The following is a 19,936-nucleotide window of genomic DNA, read 5'->3' on the forward strand; positions in this document are numbered from 1 at the left end:
CCCCGGCCCGGCCCCGGCCCCCTCAGGCGAGCCCCCACGTACCTGCCGTGTAGAAGGGGGTAGGGTAGGTGCCGCCAGGGGTCTTGGCGGTTGGGTAGGCGGCGGTGTCCCTGCCGTAGTCGTCACCTGAGCTGGACGGGTACACCTGTGGGCAGGTGGGTACGGTCAGGTGGGGTGGGGGGAGGACACCCCACCCCTCTGTGCAGCTGACCTTCCCTAGCACTGGAGGCTCTGGTGGCGCCCTTACTCCTCTAGTTCCTCCCCTCCCCCCCTCCTGTCCCCCCCCCCCACGGCCCCGAAGGTGCGGGCTCTGGCACCTGAGGTCTTTGCAGGCGGGACCCCCCGCCCGGCAACCCCCCCCCCCCCCCCCTCAGTCCGGAAGATGCTCTCGGTCCATCAGAGCAGAACCTGGCTGTGATGCCCCCAGCCCTTCCTTCTTCCTCAGCCCCCTGCACCGGAGCCCCCCCAAGGCCGCAGCCCTGATCACAGAAGATGTGGGGGCCTCGGAGGCGGGGCCCTGGACTAACACCCGGCCCTTGGTTCCAGAGCGCCAAGAAGGCAAAGTAAGCCCTAGGGTCATGCTGACGTCGGAGGAACACTGCTTGAGGCGGAGGCCAGGCTGGCAGGAAAGCCCCGGGTCGGCTGGAAACGCCCGCCCTGGCCCTGGAGTGGAAGTGGGGTCAGTGCCGGTGGGGTGGGCCGGGTCGAGTCAGGCTCAGGGGGCTCTCAGCTCTGATGTCCCAGGAAACCAGGGCGGGGGCTCCGATGGGGAAAGCGGGGGTTGAGGTCTCAAAGGAGCTTGACCCACACCTCCCAGCTGCAGACCAGAGCGCCAACCCTGTGACCCTGACCCCGGGGTCTGGTGCAACCTGCGTTGGCCTACGGGGGCTGTGCCCAGCCTAGGGGGCCCAGGGGCTCCCGGACGCCGGTGCAGGAGCCAGACACCCCAGCAGATTGCCGTTTGTTCCAGGGAGTCCGTTGCCAGAGCGTGGCCCCCTGCCAATCGCCAGGCGGCAGGGCGGGGACTCTCTGACCTGGGCCCCCAGGGTGCCCCCGAGACCCCATCACACTCAACCCAAGGTGCCTTGCCCACAAGTGCCACGTGGCTCTTACAGGAGGAATCCAAGCTAGACCCGAGAAACAATGTCCTGGATTCCTGCATACCAGCTGTCACAGCTACGACCTCCAGCCTGGGGGCCACCCCCTCCCCCCCGCTGACGTGCGGTGGACCCCCAGAGGGACAACCCCGAGCCCGGGAACGTGGCACGTGGGACCCCGCGACTCACCGAAGACGGGAGACCTGGCGGCACCTTCCGTACCTTCTTGGGCTGTGTGTCTGTCAGGAGCAAGGGGAATCAGGGGTCCTCAGGGCGCCTCCTACCCCCACCACGTGCCCAGGTCTCTGCTCCGTCCCTCCCTGCCACCTTCCTGGCTCCCGCCCTTGCAAACTCGCCTACTGCCCAACTCAGGGACCCAAAATCTCTACGTGCAGGGCTCATGTGGCCACTCGGGCACGCAAACCACAGGGACAGCGTGAGCCACCAACACACGTGGCCCAGCCGAGGAGGAACCGGGCAGTGCCCTGCTTCTGGAAACCAGGTCCTCCTCACGGCCGACTGAGTGCCCGGAGCCTTGCATCTTTGGGTCTCGTGGGTCCTGCCGCCATTTAAAGCGTCCCCAAGCACGGTGCCGCGGTGCAGGCCGGTGTCCCCAAGCGTGACAAGGCCACGATGTGGTGGCAGGGAAAACCCGCACCGGGCGGGTCACGGGGCTGCTGGCCCAGAGCTGAGCGCCAAAGGACCAGGAGGAGACCCTGCACGAGGCGTGCCCGGGGCAGACGCTCCCAACGCGGGGCCCGAACGCACCCGCTCCTTCCCCGCTACCACCCGTCCCTCCAGCCAGGCCCCACCAGCAGCAAGGGGGGGGGGGGGGGGGGTGGGGGTGGGGGTGGCGGGGTCCCCACTCACCCAGTCCGCTCTCCGCGGCTCTCCGCCGAGGGTGGCCTGCGTAGGAGTAATACTGGGAGCCGCCCTTGGTGCCCGAAGGGGACAGTGGCCCCGGGCTGCTGAGGGCCAGCTCGCTGGGCAGGAAGCCAGCCTGGGGGGAACGAGAGGGAGAGGTCATCGTGGGGCGCCGGGCCAGCATCTGGCCCCGCTGCTCGGAGCCGCCCGAGGGGTGCCGGCGGCCCTCAGCGGAGCCCCTTCCTGCCCTGCTCGGCACGGTCCCCTCCCGACACCGGTCCCGTTTCTCTGATCTGAGATGTGAGCGACCGTAAGCCTCAGGCTCTTTCCCAAGAGGGAGAAAGAAAAGCCGCCAGCAAACCGCGGCCCTTCTAGGTCGCCGGGCGTCGAGGCGTCAGAGAAACCTGGTGGCTTCGCTCTGCGCGTTTTTTGTTTTTTTAAAGGTACCCGGCTTCGGCTTCGTTTTGCGTGTGTTAAACAGACTTCCTTTCCTCAAGGGCAGAAACGACCAGGGTTCAAGCCGGTCTGCAGCTCAGGTGAGCGGCCGCTCCACGCCTCACCCTTCCTGTCTATACGGCGGGCACTCTGGCTGTGCCTACGGCGCACGGGGCCCAGTAGCCGGCTGGCCCTCAACAGCTGCACCCGCTACCGCTCCTGAGGGGACACGGCACGCGGACAGGTGGCACCAACTGGGACAAGGCCCGGCCGCACCGAGCTGGAAGAGTCCCAGGCCGGGGGCCACACTGGGACACGGGGGCTGGTCACTGCCGCCCTGCCTCTCAGCTAGGTCAGCGTGGTGGGGCTTTCACCTGCGCCGGGGGCTCCCTGGGAGGCTGTGGGAGACCCAGGGCCAGGCTGAGAGGCGGGGGGGGGGGGGGGGGGGGGGGGGGTTGCAGGCCGGCCTCAGCGTCCCTGCCCACGACCTGGGGGTGGCACACGTCTCTCAGACCCTCCAGCCGTGCACGGTGACCCCCGAAACCATTGTTGCCCTATAGACTAACTACCCCAGGTCGGGGAGCCACGGGACAGGGGCCGCGGCCTCCCCGGCACCCCCTCGCCTGGTCCACACCCAGCCTGCTGGCCTCCCGGGGTCTGGCCGTACTGCAGCCGACCGGCTCTTGGCTCAACCAGGGAACCTCTTGCAGAGAAGAGGTCCGTGACGCGTCTGTTTACAGTCACAGCCCCGGGGCGGGGGGGGGGGGGGGAGGAGGCGGTGGGGCAGACGCGTGACGGGAGCCCCCTGCTCCACTCTCCACAGCAGCGGACCCAGCAGAGGGACCCTGGCCCCAGACCTCACCTGACTCAGGCCGCCAACACCCGCATCTCTCCCGAAGGCAGTGTATGCGCTTCGCTCGCTGCCCTTGCCTGGAAGAGAAAAGACTCACTGGGAGCTGACCCCGGGGATGGCGCGTCCCAACGGCTGACCCACCACCAGGCACGTGCCTGCACAGAGCAGTCACCGGATCAGTGCGCAACACCAACAGGGCTTTGGAGGAACCCTGGTCCCCCTGTCAGGCTCGGGGACAAGCAGAGGTCTGGAGAGACGCTGTCCCAAGATGACCTACAGAGGATTTGGTGAACTGCTGGGGGCCCCCGCGTGTGCTGCCCCCGAGGGGGGACGGCAGGGATCTGCACTTGGCCTTCGCTTTCTCCATTCACGGTCCCGAGGCATCCACTCCGCAGAGTGCTGGGCTCCCAGGGGACAGGCCGGGGTCCCGTGCACCCGCAAGGTTCAGCACCAGGGCCCTGGGCTCCACCCAAGCTCCTGAAGAGCGTGTGGCGGCCCCTGTGTGGGCAGGCAAGGCCCGGACCTGTGGGGACGCAGCCTGCCCATCGGTACCGATGTCAACGGAGGCCTGGACCTACCACTGACCTGGCCTCGCGGAGGCAGAGGCCCAGGCTGATCAGGACCCGAGCCCCTTAAAGCTGATTCAGGCTGAAGCTGGGCGCTGGTGACGACTGAGTGGAAACCACAACCTGCCTTGACGTGAGTGAGGGATTCAAGTGCTCAGCCGACTACTGGATTTCCTCTCAAGCTACAGGAGAACGTTCCCCAGTTCCTTTATACAGAACTACAATTTCAGCCCAGCTCCTGGAGCAGGTGCTGCTGGGGGGATGCCCCACGGGCTATGTCCCCAGTCCCACCTCCCCAAGACCCAAGAGGCCAGAGGGGGGGTCTGTCCCGGTCCCGGGAGCGAACGGTGGTGCCCTGGCTCCCGTGCCCCCGGGGTCAGCAGGGCAACAAGGCCACGGCTCTGGGCTCGGCCCAGGAAGGCGGCTTCCCTCCCAGACTCTCAGCTCCCCTGCAACAGGAGCGGGTTGGGGTCCGGGCCCTGCGTACAGCAGGCACCAAACAGGGGCTTCCTGGGAGGCAGGACGAGGCTGGAGAGGTGTGGCCACGAGCCCCTCGGGCCCGGAGAAGGGACCTGAAGCTGTGCGCCGGGCCCGCACATCAGGGTGGGAGGACCGCGGCCTCACTGCGGAGCTGGACCAGGCTGACAGCGACAGCATGAAGCCCAGGGCGGCCTGGGTGCCACGTGCTGGGACTGGGACACAGCTGGGCTCTGGGCCCTGGTGACCAGGCCTGGCCGTGGGAAACTGCCCACGTCAGGAAGAAGCGGGAGGAAGCAACAGGCAGAAGGGAACCGGCGTCCCGGCAGGTGCACAGGCCACCCGAGGCCAGTGCTGGGCCAGCCTCCACCCTCCCGGTCTGGGAAACGGGCAGACAGCGTGCCCTCGGACGCTGCCCCCCGCTCCCTCCACAGGCGCCGCGCACCGTCGTGGGGACGTGCACGGCCACCTGTCCACCCAGGCCCCGCGGGTCCCAGGGGCCGGTACGGAGGGCTTCTGTGAGCATCCCAATCCCACAGTCGGGACACCGAGGGGACAGTACCCCCCTGGGTTCTGGGGGGGGGGGGACCACCTCCGTGAGTCGCCGGGACCCCCGAGCCCATTCTCCCATGGGCACCAGGCCATAACCACCTGCGTCCTCTGCTCCAGGAGAGCCCCCTGCAGCACGGTGCCTGGAGTGTGCCGGCCACACCCGGGGGCCACACTCGAGCACGGGGGGGGGAGGGGACCGCGTGGCACACTCACCCGCGAGCCCAGGTCCCAGGAATGTGGACGGAGACAGGCTGTCGTGGGGCTCAGGGAAGTGCGTGCCTTCGCCGTAGGCCTGTGGAGAGACACGCGGGCGTGAGGGGAAGCAGGCGGCTAGTGAGTGCCCGACTTGGGACTTGAACCCACGTGTCTGAGCCCAAAGCCACGGGACACCAGGCTGGCACGTGACTTCCCCGTGAGCCTCAGTTTCCCATATACTCCCCACGGTGGAGAGGAGAAAGCCAGGTCTCAGGCCTCACAGAGGTTCCTTACCCGGCTGGGGTCAAAGGAGGAGCTGTTCTGGTCGCCGGTGCCCCAGGAGCCCGAGCCGGGTCGGTCCTCGAGACCTGCAGGGCAAGAGAAGAGAGTCACGGTCCCCGTCGCCGCCGCTCGATTCTAAACGTGGCTCTGGTCCCCACCGCCTCAGGGACAAGCCTTCATTCGACTCGGCAGGTCTTCTGGGCCCTTCCTGATCCAGCCTGGGCCGAAGCCCATCTGGCCCCACCAACCCCAGCGCTGCCCCTATTTAAACTGCCGACGGGACGCCTGGCCGGCTCAGTTGGTCGAGCGTCTGAATCTGGATTTTGGCTCAGGTCGTGACCTTATGGTCCCGGGATCAAACCCGGCATCGGGCCCTGAGCTGAGCACGGAACCTGCTTGAGATTCTCTCTCTCTCTCTCTCTCTCTGCCCCTCTACCGCACCCGTGTGCACATACGTGTGCTTTCTCTTAAAAATAAAATCTTAAAACACGAACCAACTGCCCCTGGTGGGAAGCGCCCCCGACATCCCGGCAACTAGCATCCCTTCAGACCCACAGCTCAGACTAATTCTACCAGCTACCTCTGTTGGCAAACTCCTACCCGTCCGTCGAGGCCCCAGCCACTATGCCCGCCCCGGGCAGGGCCCTCCCTCTCAGGGCCTCCTCCCTCCAGCCCCTAGTTTCTCCCTCTGGCCCAGCCCTGACCCCAAGGGACTCGGGCCTCTGCATCAGGCTTAGTCCCTCCTGACCCTGAAGAAAGGTTCACGAGGACGTCAGTGAACGGGTGAAGAGTGACAGATAACGTCTGATCTCAGGCAAGCGGGAGGCTCTCCCTTCCCACCACTGACAATTCAGGGGGGGGGGGGGGGCGTTCCTCGGTGGAAACAACAGCACAGCCGCAACCGACTACCTTCCAGACATAGGCCGGCAGCCCCTTAAGGGTGGAGTGGAGCCCCGGTTAGGTCCGGGCAGAGACAAGGGGCTGCTGCCAGCCCGGTGGACCCCCGAGGCCGACGGTGCAGGGGAGTTAGCCAGAGAGGCAGAGGGCCTGGGTCTGTAGCGGTGGGGTGGGGTGGGGTGGGGTGGGGTGGGGTGGGGAGGGACCCTTATCTCCCCTAACACTCCCAGGCACCACCCAGTAGGCACAGACCCTTAAGGACTGGGGCTCTAAAGCTCACTGCCTGACAAACACATGCAGAGAAGTCTGGGGCCCCCAGACTGGCCCCAGGACCACTCCCCACGTGCCTCAGTCTCCCTCCTGTGTAAACAGGAGGAGTATGAACAGACCCTACTCCACAGGACCTGAGTCAGGCTGGAGGGTGACGGGGTGGAGGTTTGTGCCCAGGCCCTAAGTCTCAGCCAGGAAAACCACCTCAGTGGCCCCGGGACCCGACACAGCTGGACTTTGCGGGAGGCTGCAGGAACCCCAGCCCGGATCCTTCCGCCAGCCCACCCAGCCTCCCGTGCTCGTCTTGACCAGAAACTCCTTTCAAATTTCACCCTACTGCGGTGCCTTTGTGTTAATCGTCTCTCCCCAAGCTGGTGTTTAATTGCTGTTGGATTTGCATAATTGTGCATATTAATCTCTCAGCCTAATGAATATTCACATAGCCCACATACGTTTTATTTTCTAATCAAAAAATCCCAACGCGATTGCAGTGGGGGGCTGCCTTAGCTGGGGTGGGGGTGGGGGCACACCCACAGGGGCTCCCGCGGTCCGGGGGTCTCTGCCCAGCGTTTGCCACCAGGTTTGAGGGTCTGTACCTGAGGTCCCGGACCCCTACCTTGGGCTCTGGGAACAGAGCGGCCGGTGAGGCAGGGCGACCTGGGGCACAGTGCCAGCAGCCCGAGCCCCAGTCTCCTTCTGCACCCAACTTGCCAGTTACCCACCCCTTCTGGAGCAGCCCCCACCCGCCGGGGCATCCACAACGTGCCCCTGGAGGCAGCAGACCCCGCAACAGTGAGCAGGGAGGCCACATCCGAGACCACAGCAGACCACGTCGGAGGAAAGAGCCTCGGCACCCACAGCCCAGCCCCCGCGAAGCCCGGCAGCCTGAGGGGCACCCCAGGACCCGCTGCCCAGGGACTTGCACCCACAGAGCCCATGAGCTCTGGGCAGAGGTAACGGGTGTTGTTTTGTCCTTTCTGGAAAAACCCCTCATGGGCCACTGGCCTCCCCTCTTCTAACGGTGACAAAAACGGGGACGGCCCCTCCCTCCCCCACTGCACGTGATTAATCATACGCTTTAATAATCGTCATGAATATTCATAACACCCCTCGTTCATGTTCTAATTAAAACGTACTAATAGAATAAAATGCTGCTGTCAGACTGCAATTTTTTTTATGCCTTTTTTCTTTTCGGCTGCACGGGGCCAAGAGGCTGCCTCAGACTAGAGCAGGAGCGGGATGGGACAGAGCTGAGGGTAGGGGTGCCCCGCCAGGGCCACGTCTCGGGCCTGAAGTGCCACTTAACCTGCCTGGGCTGCTCTGAGGACAGGGGACCGGAAGCGCTGGGGGGGGGGGGGGGGCCGGGCCGGGGGGGGCCCTTGGCAGACCCTGGTCCCCACCTGGCGACACGGGGCGGCAACGCTGGTTAGGACCCAGTGGCCCACGGCATGTGCTGGATTCCCCAGAAACTGGGGTGGCATCCTGCAACCCAGGGACCCCCACAAACCCCTTCTGCCTGCTTTTGGTAAATAAAGTTTTACTGACACGTGACCATGCCTGTTTGTTCCTGCAAAGACAGAACAGATTAGCTGCTGGCTCTTTATGGAAAAGCTCAGCCAACCCCAGCAGGAAGGAAGATTCCTGAAGCCGGTTACTCTGTACAAAGAAGCCTGAGCCACAGATGTCGGGACCGGGCGCGAGGCTGGGGCGTGGGGCAGGCAAGACCCGGGTGGTCGTCAGCCCAGCTCAGGTGCCCGGGGGGGGGCGGGGGGGGGGGGCGCAGTCAGTCAGGCATCCAACTTGGGCTCAGATCACGATCTCATGGTTCCTGAGTTTGAGCCCCGTGTCGGGCTCTGCGATGTCAGCACAGAGCTTGCTTAGGATCCTCTCTCTCCCTCTCTCTCTCTGCCCCTCCCCTGCTTGTGCTCGCTCTCAGATTAAATGAACCTAAAAACAAAAAAAAAAAGACGCCTTAAGAAGCACCACTTGGCAGACGCTCGGGAAATTCGCCCTCTCCGGCTCCCCAGGCGGCCGGTGCACGCTGGGCCCGTCAGCCCCCCTTGGGCCCTTGTGTCTCACCATCCAGATCTTCCCAAGCCGGGGGCTCGTCGGGCAGCACCGAGGGGCTCGTGTGGGGGCAAAACCGACACCAATTTGGACTTGGAGACTGGGGCCGTGCACTCCCACGAGCCAGGGGAGGCCTCTCTTCCTGGGATTTTGGGGGCTAAGCCTTCAATTCCTGTGTCACGCTGGAGCTGGAGAAAAGCTGCGAGGGGCGCAGCGGACCGAGCCCGGAACCCAGGCTCACTGAGCCTCCGAGTTCCCCGCCCTCTGCTTCGTCCTTTGCCCTGTTCATTTGCAGGAGCACTTGGTTTTCTGGGCTGCATGGTTCACGTTTCAGTAAGGTCTCCAGGGCTGGCCACGGCCGGAGGCCACCTAAGGCCCCCCACCCCCTGCTGTTTTCTGGAAAGGAGGCGACACGGCAGCAGGAGAGCCCGGCAGCGTGCACACCCCAGGCACCGACGTTCCCACCAGAGGCACCAGGCTCCGAGCGGCTGGGGGCAGGTGCCCCGAGTGGGGGCAGGAAAGCGGGGCCCCTGCTCACAACCCGCGAGCAAGCAGATCGGAGACAGACAGGGAATTGAGGCCACGCCCCACCCTTTGCAAGACCAGGAGGGCCCCCAAGCCAGGGGCTCTGCCCCCCTGGCCCCAGCAGCCCGCAGCCCCCCTGTGGATCCCACTCGTATGTGATGCACGGGGAAACGGGGCCCCCCGCTGCAGAAACCGGGCCCCCCGTGGATTTCAGACCCGTGACCGACTCCTAACGGAAAGACCCTCGTCCTGCTTCAGGCTCAAGGGGGACCCATGGGGCATCCGAGTGTGGGGACGGGAGAACCTCCCCAACCTGGGGCCTCCGTGTGGGAAACGGACACAAAACAGAGACACGCATGGAACACGGAAGAAAGACCAAGATTCCGGAAGATCCGCAACGTCAGCAACAGCCACGAGGCCTCAAGGGAAGGCCCGGAGCTGGCGCGGCTCGTGGAGACGAGGTTTCAGGGAGACAGAAACCCGCAAAGCGGCAGCGGCGGGAAGGACGCCGTGGGGGGGCAGGAGGGACGGGGCGGGAGACCCACGCCCACAGAGCTGGCCTTCCGCGACACCGGACTCCGAGGTGCAGCCGACCAAGCATTCCTGGGCCCAGACCCCAAACGGGACGGGGACGAGCACCGCACACGCGGTCCTGAGCACAGAAGACGGGCCAGGGCGGCCCCAGAGACGTGGGCGCGGGCGGCCGTCAGCCACGCGAACCCGCACGGAGACAGCAGCCGCCTCCCGGCCTCGCGGGTGGGGAGCGGGGGCATGAAGAGCCCAAGCGGCAGGGTCGGCGCCCCGACGGCCGGGCAGCCCCACAGGACAGGGCGTCCGGTTTCCCCGCTGGGAACGGGAGCTTTGCCGCGGTATTACAAACCCTGGAACAGCCACCCGCGCGCCAGGAGCACGGCAAGGAGAGAGCACCAGGGCAGGAGGGCCCGCGGAGCGCAGGACGGACGCGCCGGGCAGAGCCACCCGGGGGGGGGGGGGGGGGGGGGGTCGGGACGCGCGTGGGGCAGCCTGGCTCCAAGGCGCCTTCCCGGAGGATGGGCCGGATCGCCCACGAAAACCCCACAGAGGGAGTTCCACGGGCCGTGCCTCACGGCGGCCAGCACACACACGGGCCCGACCCGCGGACGCCGGCGCCGTGCCTGGTCCTGGACGCGACACGCGTGGAAACCGCGATCAGGCTGCGCGTCACACCTCTAGGCCGCGAACGACGACAGAGCAGCCGCCGTGGCAACAACAGGAGGCTCCGGCCACACCCGGCAGAGCACCGGCCGCCTCGCGTTAGGCAGTCGCGGAAGGAGCACCCGCTCCCTGCCTGGAAGCCAGAGGTCTCCACGGGAGCCTGACGCCACGAGCACCTCTTCCAGACAAACGACAAGTGGGTCTAAGAAGTAGCGAGACATGCGTTTCGGTGGCCAGCGGAACGAACGCGCACGCGCACACACAGCGAGCGGGGGAGGGGAAGAAGTCCGGGGGAGAAGAGCAGTCTGACGGCAGAACCAAGTCCGGGGGAAAGCGAACACGACGAGAGCCGAGGACGAAGAACGAGAAGGAACACCAAGCAGGCTGGGAACCAAGATGGGGCCTGCCTGCTCACACACCACGACCCGCGGCCGCGCAGCTCCCGGAAGGCTAACACGTTAGCCACCTTCAAACGTGTCCCAAGCGAGATCTTCTCCTGAGAAAACGCCACAGCTGACAGGAGGCAGGGACACAACCTCAACAGGCCCATCGCTGCAGGACCAAATGTGGCTCGAGAAAGCATCCAAGGCAAAAAGGGCGGAGGGTGGTTCCCCAGCGCCCGCGGTCCCGCCCGTCGGAGACTGTTCCCGAGCCGGGTCCAGGCACGGGCCCCACACACCTTGGGGACAAGGGCAAAGTGAGGAACGTCCCAGGGGAGAAAAAGGGCCGAGGGCAGTGCCAGGACATGGCAGAGGAGGACCGCCGAGGGCCGGACCACGACGCCCCGACCACACTCACGGATGGCCGCGTGTGACCAGAAGGCAACGCCCCGAGACTGATACACACACACACACACACACACACACGTGCGCACACGGGAAGATCTATCTCAGAGCCACGGCCTGCATCAGACCCGGCCCCGCTGACGAGCCGACAGCAGGCGCCGGAGGATGGCCCCGCTGCACCCAGAAAACGAAACCCAGGCAAAACTGCGAATCATTAAGGGGTGTCGACCCGGTAGAAGCAAACCACACAGAAACCTCTCCGACACCTCGACGACCCTCACCGGAGGAGCAGGGGCGGGAAAAACAGAAGCACACAAGAAGCAACCGCCCCAGCTTCAGCCCCCGAGGCTTATTCTCTTCTTTTAATATTTTACTCACTTTACACTTGAGAGAGACCGCACGCGTGTACGAGCAGGACAGGGGCAGAGAGAGAGGGAGACACAGAATCGGAAGCGGGCTCCAGGCTCCGAGCCGTCAGCACAGAGCCCGACGCGGGGCTCAAACTCATGGGCCGCGAGATCATGACCTGAGCCGAAGTCAGACGCTGAACCGACTGAGCCCCCCAGGCGAACCTCCAAGGTTTATTCTTAAAGTCCTAAGGGTCAACACAAAAAACCTACATGGACGGGGAAGGAACCCGGGAAACAGTGCTGTGAAGACAGCTCCTCCCGGAGTCTCCGTGAGTTTCACAGGGTGGGGTGGGAGCGGGCGCGAAGGGATTATTCCCGAGAGTCTGCGGAGGCACAGCTGAGGGGGGACCGGGGCACCCCGGGAGCACCGGGCGGCCACAGACAGTTCACGGCTGCCCCGCCCGCCCGCCCGCACCCGAGGACGCGCCCTTCCAGCCACCCTGAAGCGTCCTGGGCCCGAGTCTCCCGCTGACACACAACACACTTCTCTCCGCTTGATCCGTCCTGGCGAGTGGTCCTTCCCCCCCGAGCACGACTCTGGCCATGCCCGCGAGTCCACCCCACCTGCGGGTTTGAGTGCCGGCTTTAACCCAACAGGCAGGTTAGAAGGAATTTCAGCCTTTCCGAGCGGCCAGACCTTTTCTACTTTCCGGCCTCTCGTCTCCTTCTCGTTTCACTGCCCTGTTACCGCAGAACACAGTCTGTGCTCTCGTCTTTCCTGGTCGTTCGTCAGATGTTGCGCTGTGACCGGTACGTGGTCAATCTTCATAAAGGGGGTGTGGTCCGGATGTCCCGGGCCCGGCCTCTCGAGGGCACGTGCTTCTACCAAGGACAGGCCCTCCTCGGAACTACCCGGAAGCTCTTATGTGCCCTCTGCCAGCCTCTCCATCAGTGGCTCAGGCCCAGGCCCGGGGCCGGGGCCGGGACCGGGACCGGGACCAGGACCAGGGCTGTGGGGGGGGGGGGGGGGGGGTTGTCATGAGCAGTCCCAAAGGTGAGCCCACGTGTGCACACAGCTGGGAACCTAGATCACTAACCGCCCACTTTCGCGTGTCTGCTCCACCCAGGACGGCCGGAAGCTTTCCTGCCCTCCTCCAGTGTTCCCACACACTCCTCTGCCTGACCCAGCAAGGAGCAGGCGCCTCCACGACCCTCACGTCTGCACTGCTGAATGGACCGTGTCACCTAAGGATTTTTCAGAAGTGGCACCCAGGGTAGGACCCCGCAAACGAACAAGATCCGACAACGTAAAAATAACCGTAAAACACCGAGACGTGCTAAAACTCTCCACCGTTAACGAGCTACAATTAAGAAAAAAGCTGCAGCCCCGGTCACAAAAGACTGACGTCCTTCCTACATAAAGAACTCTCGCAAATTCCAAGAGCAGCACAGGGCAGGGCTAAAGGAAGCTGCCGAGAGGCAGCACTGGGTGGTTTCTCGTTTCATCTTCCCTGTGAAGACTCGCGCAGGGTCCAGGCTTTGCGCCTGGAGCGTAGTATGCAAAAACCACCGAAGGCTGTCGTCACCAACACGTGTCATCGCTGCCGGCGTCCCGCTGGTCGGGCAACAACACAGAAGGAAGTGATGCGGCCGGCAACTTGGATGGGTCTCCGGGGAATCCCGCTCGGCCAAAAAAAAAAAAAAAGCCAATCTCAGAAGGTTCCGTGCCGTACGGTTTCGCGTACGCGACGTTCTCAATGTGACCAAACCGTGAGCCGGATGATGGTAAGTCAGCTGTCGCCAGTGCAGTGGGGACAGGCGGTGGGTCAACGGGCCACACGTGGGGTGAGGCGCACAGGACCGCCCCGCACACCTGTGCAGACACACGCGTGCACAGCACAGGAGACCGGACGACCCCGTGCGGTACCGAGGTCAGCTCCCACACCACGGACGAGACCGCGGCGGGGGGAGAAGGCTGCACTCGACCTCCGGGACAGGTCTTCGCAAGCTCCTGTCCATCGACGAGGACTTCAAAACAGATGATCGATTCCCGAAAGGGCTCAAGACGGTAACGGAAAATTCATCAAGAACTCACTTGATGAACTCACGCTTTTGAAAAGTCGGCCAGCCAACCGTCTTTAATCACGTAAACGCCCACTGAAACGGCGGATTCCTGGTCGCCTACCAGGCCGGAGAGCTTTGAGGACAGTGCCGGCTGAGCGCAGGGCCCCGGACGGACGTTCTCGCCGGGAGCTCACCAGGGACACCTTCGGCAGCCAGTGCTGGCGCAGCCCTCACCGGGACCTGGTGCGCGGCGTCTGTCCGAGTGCCGGAGACCTACCCTGAGCGCGTGTTCTGTCCCCAAGCGCGCAAAGCAGCAAGCCAGGGAAGCCACGCGGGAACGAGCTGTCCCCTGCCCGGCAGCAAGCACTTCCTGACGCCCCGCGGGCCGGGCCCCCCGGTTTCTGGCGCCAGAGAGCTCTCACCCCAGGCCTTCCCGCAAGGGGGCCAACACAAGTATTCGCCCTTTCGGCGTTTTCCCACCCGGATCCTAACCAGAAAATTCCACCTCCGGTAGGCTGTTTCCACTTCCCTCTTTTTTCCGAAACAAAGACCGCGCGGACAGACCCCCAAACACGGCTGCCGCCGGACTCCGCAACCACTCAGTTTCGACCTGAGCCACGTTCACAGGCCTCCCACCAGGCCGGCACCACGGACCGCTTGCCACACCAGGACGAGGCGGCAGGACCGGAAGGGGCACGGGGCCGGCGCGCCACCAGCCGCTGGCAGCCCCTGCAAGCACACACCCAGCTCCCCCCCCCCCCCCCCCCCCCCCGACCGTCCCAAGACACACCCCCCTCCCTGTTTACAAAGCACTCACGCCCACAAGCTCACTGAATCATCTGGCCGCAGGCAGATGTCCTTTTACAGATGAGGAAACTGAGGCTCAGTCATGCCACCCACCACAGGTGACACAGCACGTCCTGTGCCTGGGGCGGCAGTGAGGAGAAGCCCTGAAGCTCGGGTCTTGGGGCTCCCCGTCCCACGCCCTGGTGCCCGCTGAAGCGAGGGCTCGGGCCGGAACAACCACACGACATCCATCCAGGGCAGGGGGCCGGGAGGGGAGGGGGGGGGGGGAGACGGGGCAAGACCATCCCCGTCCAAAGTGGTCGGGGCAGGGCCAGAGGGCAGGCCAGCCTGGAGGCGCCCCTCGGCTTCGGGGACTCGGGGCTGCTGTCCAAGGGGACACTGAAGAGAAAAGCCAGCGGGGGCAGCGGCTTGGCGGAGGGGAAGGACGAGGGCACGTGCCTGTGCCGTGCACCTCCTCCCAGGAGGCCCCCAGGGCCTGACCGTGTGCCCCCAGCAGAGAAAGGGTAGCACACCGGCTCCCGGGGGAGGTTTCTAGGGGGACGGGGCGGGATGGCCTGTGGGGACTTCTGTATCCCAGAGAGGACTCTGTCCAGCCCTGCAGCCACTTCCTCAGGCAGAGGGGAAGGCCAGCACCCGCGGGGAATGGGAGAACACAGCACGACGTCCCTCCCTTCGTTGGGGGGGGGGGGAGGCTGAGCACAAACCACCCCTGAAAACCCCCTCCTCCAGCCAAAGCACACGGGATGCCCCGATGGAATTCACGGACGACTCCAAGAAAGAATCTTCTATTCCAAATCCCAGAGTCACAGAAAGACACGGTCCCGATCCTGAGACCCCAGAAAGATGGCCAAGTTGCCCAAGTCCTCCCATCTCCCTGAAGGGCTCCCCCAAATCCCACCAAACAGGGTAGACTCCTCAACGTGCACAAGGCATCACTCTCTGCCCAGAGCCCTCCATGGCTCCCACCTCCTGGGCAAAAGCCCAAGTCCTCCCAGAGACCCCAAAGGCCCGGAACAACCTGCACCAGCCCCTTCTCTCTTCCTCTAACACGTCAACCCAGATCCTGCCCCAGGACCTTTGCAAGAGCTGTACCCTCTGCCTTGAACCCTTTGGTCTCCACTCAAACATCACCTCCTTAGAGACTGTCCCCGACCACCTTGGCTTTGAGACAGTCTCCTCCCTGACGCCTCCTGTGTGTTCCTTGAGCAGAAAAGAACCGTCTGTCCCTCCCCCCAACCACGTCAGGGGCCTTCAGTGCTCGGGGAGAGTAACCAATTCATCCAGGTTTGCCAAAGACCTAGTTTGAATGCTCAAAATCCCCAATCCCGGGAACACCCCCGGGTCCTCGGCAGGATGGCTGGTCACCCCAGTGTCAGATCCTGTATACGAGAGACTCGTAACACGAGCTTGGAAAAAAAAAAACAGCCAGAAGCTGGGCCTTTCTCCGGACTCACAAGGTGAGCAAGAGTTAGCAAAACCTAGATTCCGTGTCTCATATCTTCTGGACCTCAGTTTCCCCCTTCAACTGGAGACCCAAGGCCCGCTGAGGCCACGGGGACCTGGGAGGCTCCAGTCCTCAGCTCACGTGTGCCCCCCTGTAACACAGGCCCCCCACCCCCAGCGGCCCGCCCCCAAACACCTCCTCCTCTGGTTCCGAGTCTGAGAGTGCCTCTGGTTCCGCACCCCCACCCTGTGCCGCCCCGAGGCAGCGGAGTCCTACCTGAGCCTCCAAACTGGGCACCAGCCAGGGGGGTGGGCCGGCCCTTGCCGTTGGCCCCTGGCAACGGGAACATCTGTGGGGAGAGAGAGAGAAGTGAGTGTGGGGGCTGGGCCGTCCACGGGAGACCCCAGGGGAGAGAAGGCAGAAGGCCCACACTGCACGCAGAAAAGGCCCTTCCAGCAAAGCCCGAAGGCACAGCCCGTGCCAGTGATGGAGATCTGATAGGGTTTCAAAGCTGTCAGGGTGCCCGGCTGGGGGAGCACACGCCTCGACTCGGGGTTGGGAGTTTACTTAAAAGATGACCGTTTAAAAAAAAAAAAAACAAAAAAAAAAAACACCAGAAAAACAAACCCCAAACCTCTGCTGTCTATGCAGTTTGTTTTGGGGCCGGCGTCACCGATCTCCGCACTTAAAATGGTTTATCCGCCCTTAGAAACGACACCAAGTTTTCCTTAGGTTTCCTCCTGGGGGAGCCGGATCATTCACACTCGACGAGCGTGGGGGCAGCGAGGCGCAGGGGAGCTCAGGCCTTCCCCGAGGCCGGAAGCACCTCCCGTGTGCCCCTGACCCTGAGCAGCACGCAGCCTGGCCACTGGGCGGGAAGAGGGTGGCCTGGGCCAAGCGTCCCCCACATGCCAGATTCTGCACTCAGCGGCTACCCGGGGCCCTCATCACCAGCCTAGGCGTCAAGAGAAACTGAGGCCCGAAAGGACAGGAAGCTGGAGGGATGTGGGAAAGGCTGCAGCAGCCCCCCCACGGGTGACTGGGCGGTTCTCCCTAGCGCCTCCGGCCCCTACCCCACCCCCACCCCCGTTTACCCGCCGGGCGTTAAGTCCCTGGAGATTAAACAGCTTAGCAAGATGAGCCAGGAAAACCCAACATCAACAGACCCCTTTGCCGCACAAAAACAAAACCTGTCCCATCCCTGCACCGAGTCTAGGTTCTCTAGATTCCACCTAGGGCCCGAGTGATCACGAGTGGGTGGAATCAGGGCCAGGGGCTCATCGGGGACCTGCTGATGCTTCCTCCTGCCCCCCCCCCCCACCCCACCCCACCCCACCCCACCCACCAGGGGGTCAGGGAAGGGGGCCTGCGGGCAGGACTCTCAGGCCAGCACAGCAAGCCTGGGGAGGGCCCCGGTAAGTGGGGTCCTGTCCCCACGCCCCATTCTACAGGAGGGAAACGGAGGCCACGTGCTCACCTGGCCCCGGCGGGCGCAGGAGCAGAGCCTCATGGGAGGCGTGGAGCCTGGCGTGGAGCCTGGCGGGAAGCAGGTTCTCAGTGGGTCTGCGCCCCCTCCTGGGGGCGTGGCTGTGCTCATTCAACTGGCCCAGCCTCCCCAGGGCCCTGTTCTCCCGGAAAAGGCCCTGTCCCACTGGGTAAACTGAGGCCTGCAAGGAGAGAGGGGTTGGCCTGAGCCAGGACCGGAAGTCACCAAGCCCCTGGGAGAACGGGGGCCCCACGCCAAGTGTCTGGTTTGTCCTCTAGGGTACCAGGGGCTCCGCGGATGTGGCACTTGCCACCGGGGCACTGACAAGGCCCCTCGTACCCTGCAGCCTGCCTTCTCTTCCGTGAAATGGGCTCAGGGCCCTGAGCACGTGGGAGGCGGAAACCCCATCACACGAGGGCACCGTGGACGCACGGGAGCCTCTGCCAGTGCTACCTCCCTCCGGGCTACCGAGCCGCGTCACCGGACGAGCGATGCCCACGGCACGGCCCCGGCCCCTCATCGGCCTGCTCGGGGAGCGCCCGCTGTGACACCGTGGCTCCCGCCTCCCTTCCTCCCCTTCTGACGGCCGCCTCTCCCACCACTTCCCGTGACCCGGCCCCGGCGAGCCTTCCCCTTGGAGGTCTTCTCTTCCAGTCTGAACCCGGCTATTTTAAAAAATGTAAATCAGCTCAGTTTCTCGGAGGCAGGCGGGAGGGGGCAGCTCCAGATGGACAGAAGGGGAGGTGGGAGATGAGCCGGGGAGCGGCCTGCGTGCTCTGGCCAGGCCTCCCTCCCTGCAACAGCACGGACGGTGCGTGGAAATCCAGCTCCCAGGCCCCTCCGGGGGAGGCACAGAACACCTTAACCCTCAGTCTCAACTTCCTCACCTGCGAAATGGGTTGTGAGCTGGAAACACGTGCGCGCGCGCGAGCCAGATGTTCGGACCCACCAAGCACAAGGGGCAGGGGAACCAGGGGCTCAGGGCTCCTGGACAGATGAGGCGAAGGGGCCAGGTCTGAACCCATGCCCACCCCCACCCCAGTCTGTTCCAGCCCAATAGTCTGTGACTTGTCAGTTTAACAAAAAAAAAAAAAAAAAAAAAAAAGAAAAAACTGAACCGCACTCTAGGTTACTCAGCCGGGAAAGCAAAAATAAAACGGGGCTTAAAAATGGCTCAAAAATACCAGTACGGCCCTTCCGGAGCTGTAGCCCCTCTGTCCCGTGGGCTGTGTTTTTCCACAGGATGGCTGGTGTCGTTTCGGTTCGGGGACTTTTGTTTTCGACAGGCCTCCGTGGCCGGGGCCTCGTACTGGCAGAGGAGTGAATTCACACCGAAAGCGCCCTCCCCCAACGTTTCGAATCGGTCTAGCGCTTGCCTGGGAGGTGCGGGAGCGGGACGGATGAATCGTGCGCGCACACGCACGGTGCGGAGTTTCTGAAGAAAACGCTGGCCACCCCGACACTTGGGACAGGTGGCCCACGGCACAGATGGGCAAACGGAGCCCCCTGGTCCTTCACGAGGCGCCCCGGCTCCAGTCACCGAGGGAGCTCTGGCTCCCAGCCTCACCGGGCCCTGCTGAGCTGTGTGGCGTCGGGAAGCCAGCACCCCTGGGAAACTCCGTCCAGCCAGGCAGGACACAGGCGTTCCGGGAAGCATGAGGGAGACTGCCACCCGGGCCTGCCTCCCTGTGACAGCCAGGACAGGACAGCAGTGACAGCAGCAGCTCCTGCTACCCTGGGATGCCCACGCTCCCCAGATCTCTGACCGCCTGCCCGCTGCTCCCCTCCCGACCGACCATCGCACGAGCCGCCACGCGGATGAATAACCGAGGTCTCAGACCTCCAACACCCGTGTCCCTGCCTCACTCGAGAGGGCCCCCACACCCGTCACCTGGTGCTAGGCACCTTTTTCTTTTTGAGTCCACGCTGGAATAAATAACCCTGATCACACCCATTTTCCAGATCAGAAGACCAAGGCCGCTGCTTACCCACAAGCGATGCACCCCAATTCCCCCAACCAGCCCCCCACCAGACCCCTCCGCCCAAGCAACGTTGAGGCTCGGCTCTTGACTGCTGGGGTACTTCTGGTGGAAGCTTCTTTCCGGGGAACCCTGGGTGCGCAGACCCACACTGAGGCAGAGCAGGCACCCAGGAAGGCAGGGCCCTGGCTTACCATGCTGAAATCCAGGAGATCACTGAGCTCCTTGTCCGTGCCCACGGGTGCCATCCTCTGTGGCTGGTTCATTCTCCAGTGGCAACGGTGGGCTCAGGGGGCAGGATGGGCACCTCGGCCCTAGAGACGGCCCTACAAGAGCAGAGACAGACACACAGAAAAACAGAGAAAAACAACAGGTCTGAGTGACCAAAACAAGAGGCAGACAGATGGGGAACGGGGGGAGCTATTTAAAAAGCCCTTCCTCTAAAGGCCCCGAGGGCTTGGGTCTTCCCAGAAGGAGCCCCTTCACGACCCTGGGGGTGGGGGCAGGGCAGGCAGGACTGGGTTTGGGCCCCTGGAGACCTCTCCCCAGAGCCCTCGGGGAGTCTGAAGGATGGTGGGGGTGGGGGTCGAGAACCTGCTAACACACACTCCCTAAACTCCCTCCAAGACCACCAGGGAATCAGATTGCAAATTTTAAACTGGATGCAGGGTGGGAGTGGTCCCTTCCCCAGTAGGCCAGAACCCGCCCCCCGCCCCTCTCCCCACATCTCTTTCCAACCCCCCCCCA

The 19,936-nt window shown here is 64.1% G+C and overlaps 2 protein-coding genes across 18 annotated transcripts in view; one reads left to right on the forward strand and one right to left on the reverse strand.

The window, feature by feature from the left end:
* The window catches only part of LOC121021429 (translation initiation factor IF-2-like), a 20,546-nt gene extending 15,207 nt beyond the window's left edge, over positions 1-5,339 (forward strand). Inside the window, exons 2-4 of one of the 3 annotated variants that reach the window (XM_040461769.1) lie at positions 2,405-2,748; positions 2,957-3,114; positions 3,216-5,339. In XM_040461769.1, the coding sequence (XP_040317703.1) occupies positions 2,405-2,748; positions 2,957-3,114; positions 3,216-3,262 (549 nt within the window). In that variant the 3' untranslated portion in view covers positions 3,263-5,339. Of the gene's footprint in view, positions 1-546; positions 696-2,404; positions 2,749-2,956; positions 3,194-3,215 lie in introns of those variants that run through there. The other 2 variants (XM_040461768.1, XM_040461770.1) reach the window with 2 other exon arrangements.
* TCF3 (transcription factor 3) overlaps positions 1-19,835 on the reverse strand; it is a 29,421-nt gene extending 9,586 nt beyond the window's left edge. For 6 of the 15 annotated variants that reach the window (XM_040461765.1, XM_040461757.1, XM_040461755.1 and 3 more), the window contains exons 1-8: positions 19,384-19,835; positions 16,001-16,073; positions 5,334-5,407; positions 5,058-5,136; positions 3,259-3,326; positions 1,968-2,097; positions 1,287-1,336; positions 43-145 (exon numbers count right to left, since the gene is read on the reverse strand). In XM_040461765.1, the coding sequence (XP_040317699.1) occupies positions 43-145; positions 1,287-1,336; positions 1,968-2,097; positions 3,259-3,326; positions 5,058-5,136; positions 5,334-5,407; positions 16,001-16,073; positions 19,384-19,455 (649 nt within the window). In that variant the 5' untranslated portion in view covers positions 19,456-19,835. The remainder of the gene's footprint in view (positions 1-42; positions 146-1,286; positions 1,337-1,967; positions 2,098-3,258; positions 3,327-5,057; positions 5,137-5,333; positions 5,408-16,000; positions 16,074-19,383) is intronic. The other 9 variants (XM_040461761.1, XM_040461760.1, XM_040461762.1 and 6 more) reach the window with 3 other exon arrangements.
* Positions 19,836-19,936: the final 101 nt, after the last annotated feature.

The sequence above is a fragment of the Herpailurus yagouaroundi genome, unplaced genomic scaffold, assembly GCF_014898765.1.
Source record: "Herpailurus yagouaroundi ecotype Mexico unplaced genomic scaffold, PumYag 295, whole genome shotgun sequence".
NCBI classification, from domain to species: domain Eukaryota; kingdom Metazoa; phylum Chordata; class Mammalia; order Carnivora; family Felidae; genus Herpailurus; species Herpailurus yagouaroundi.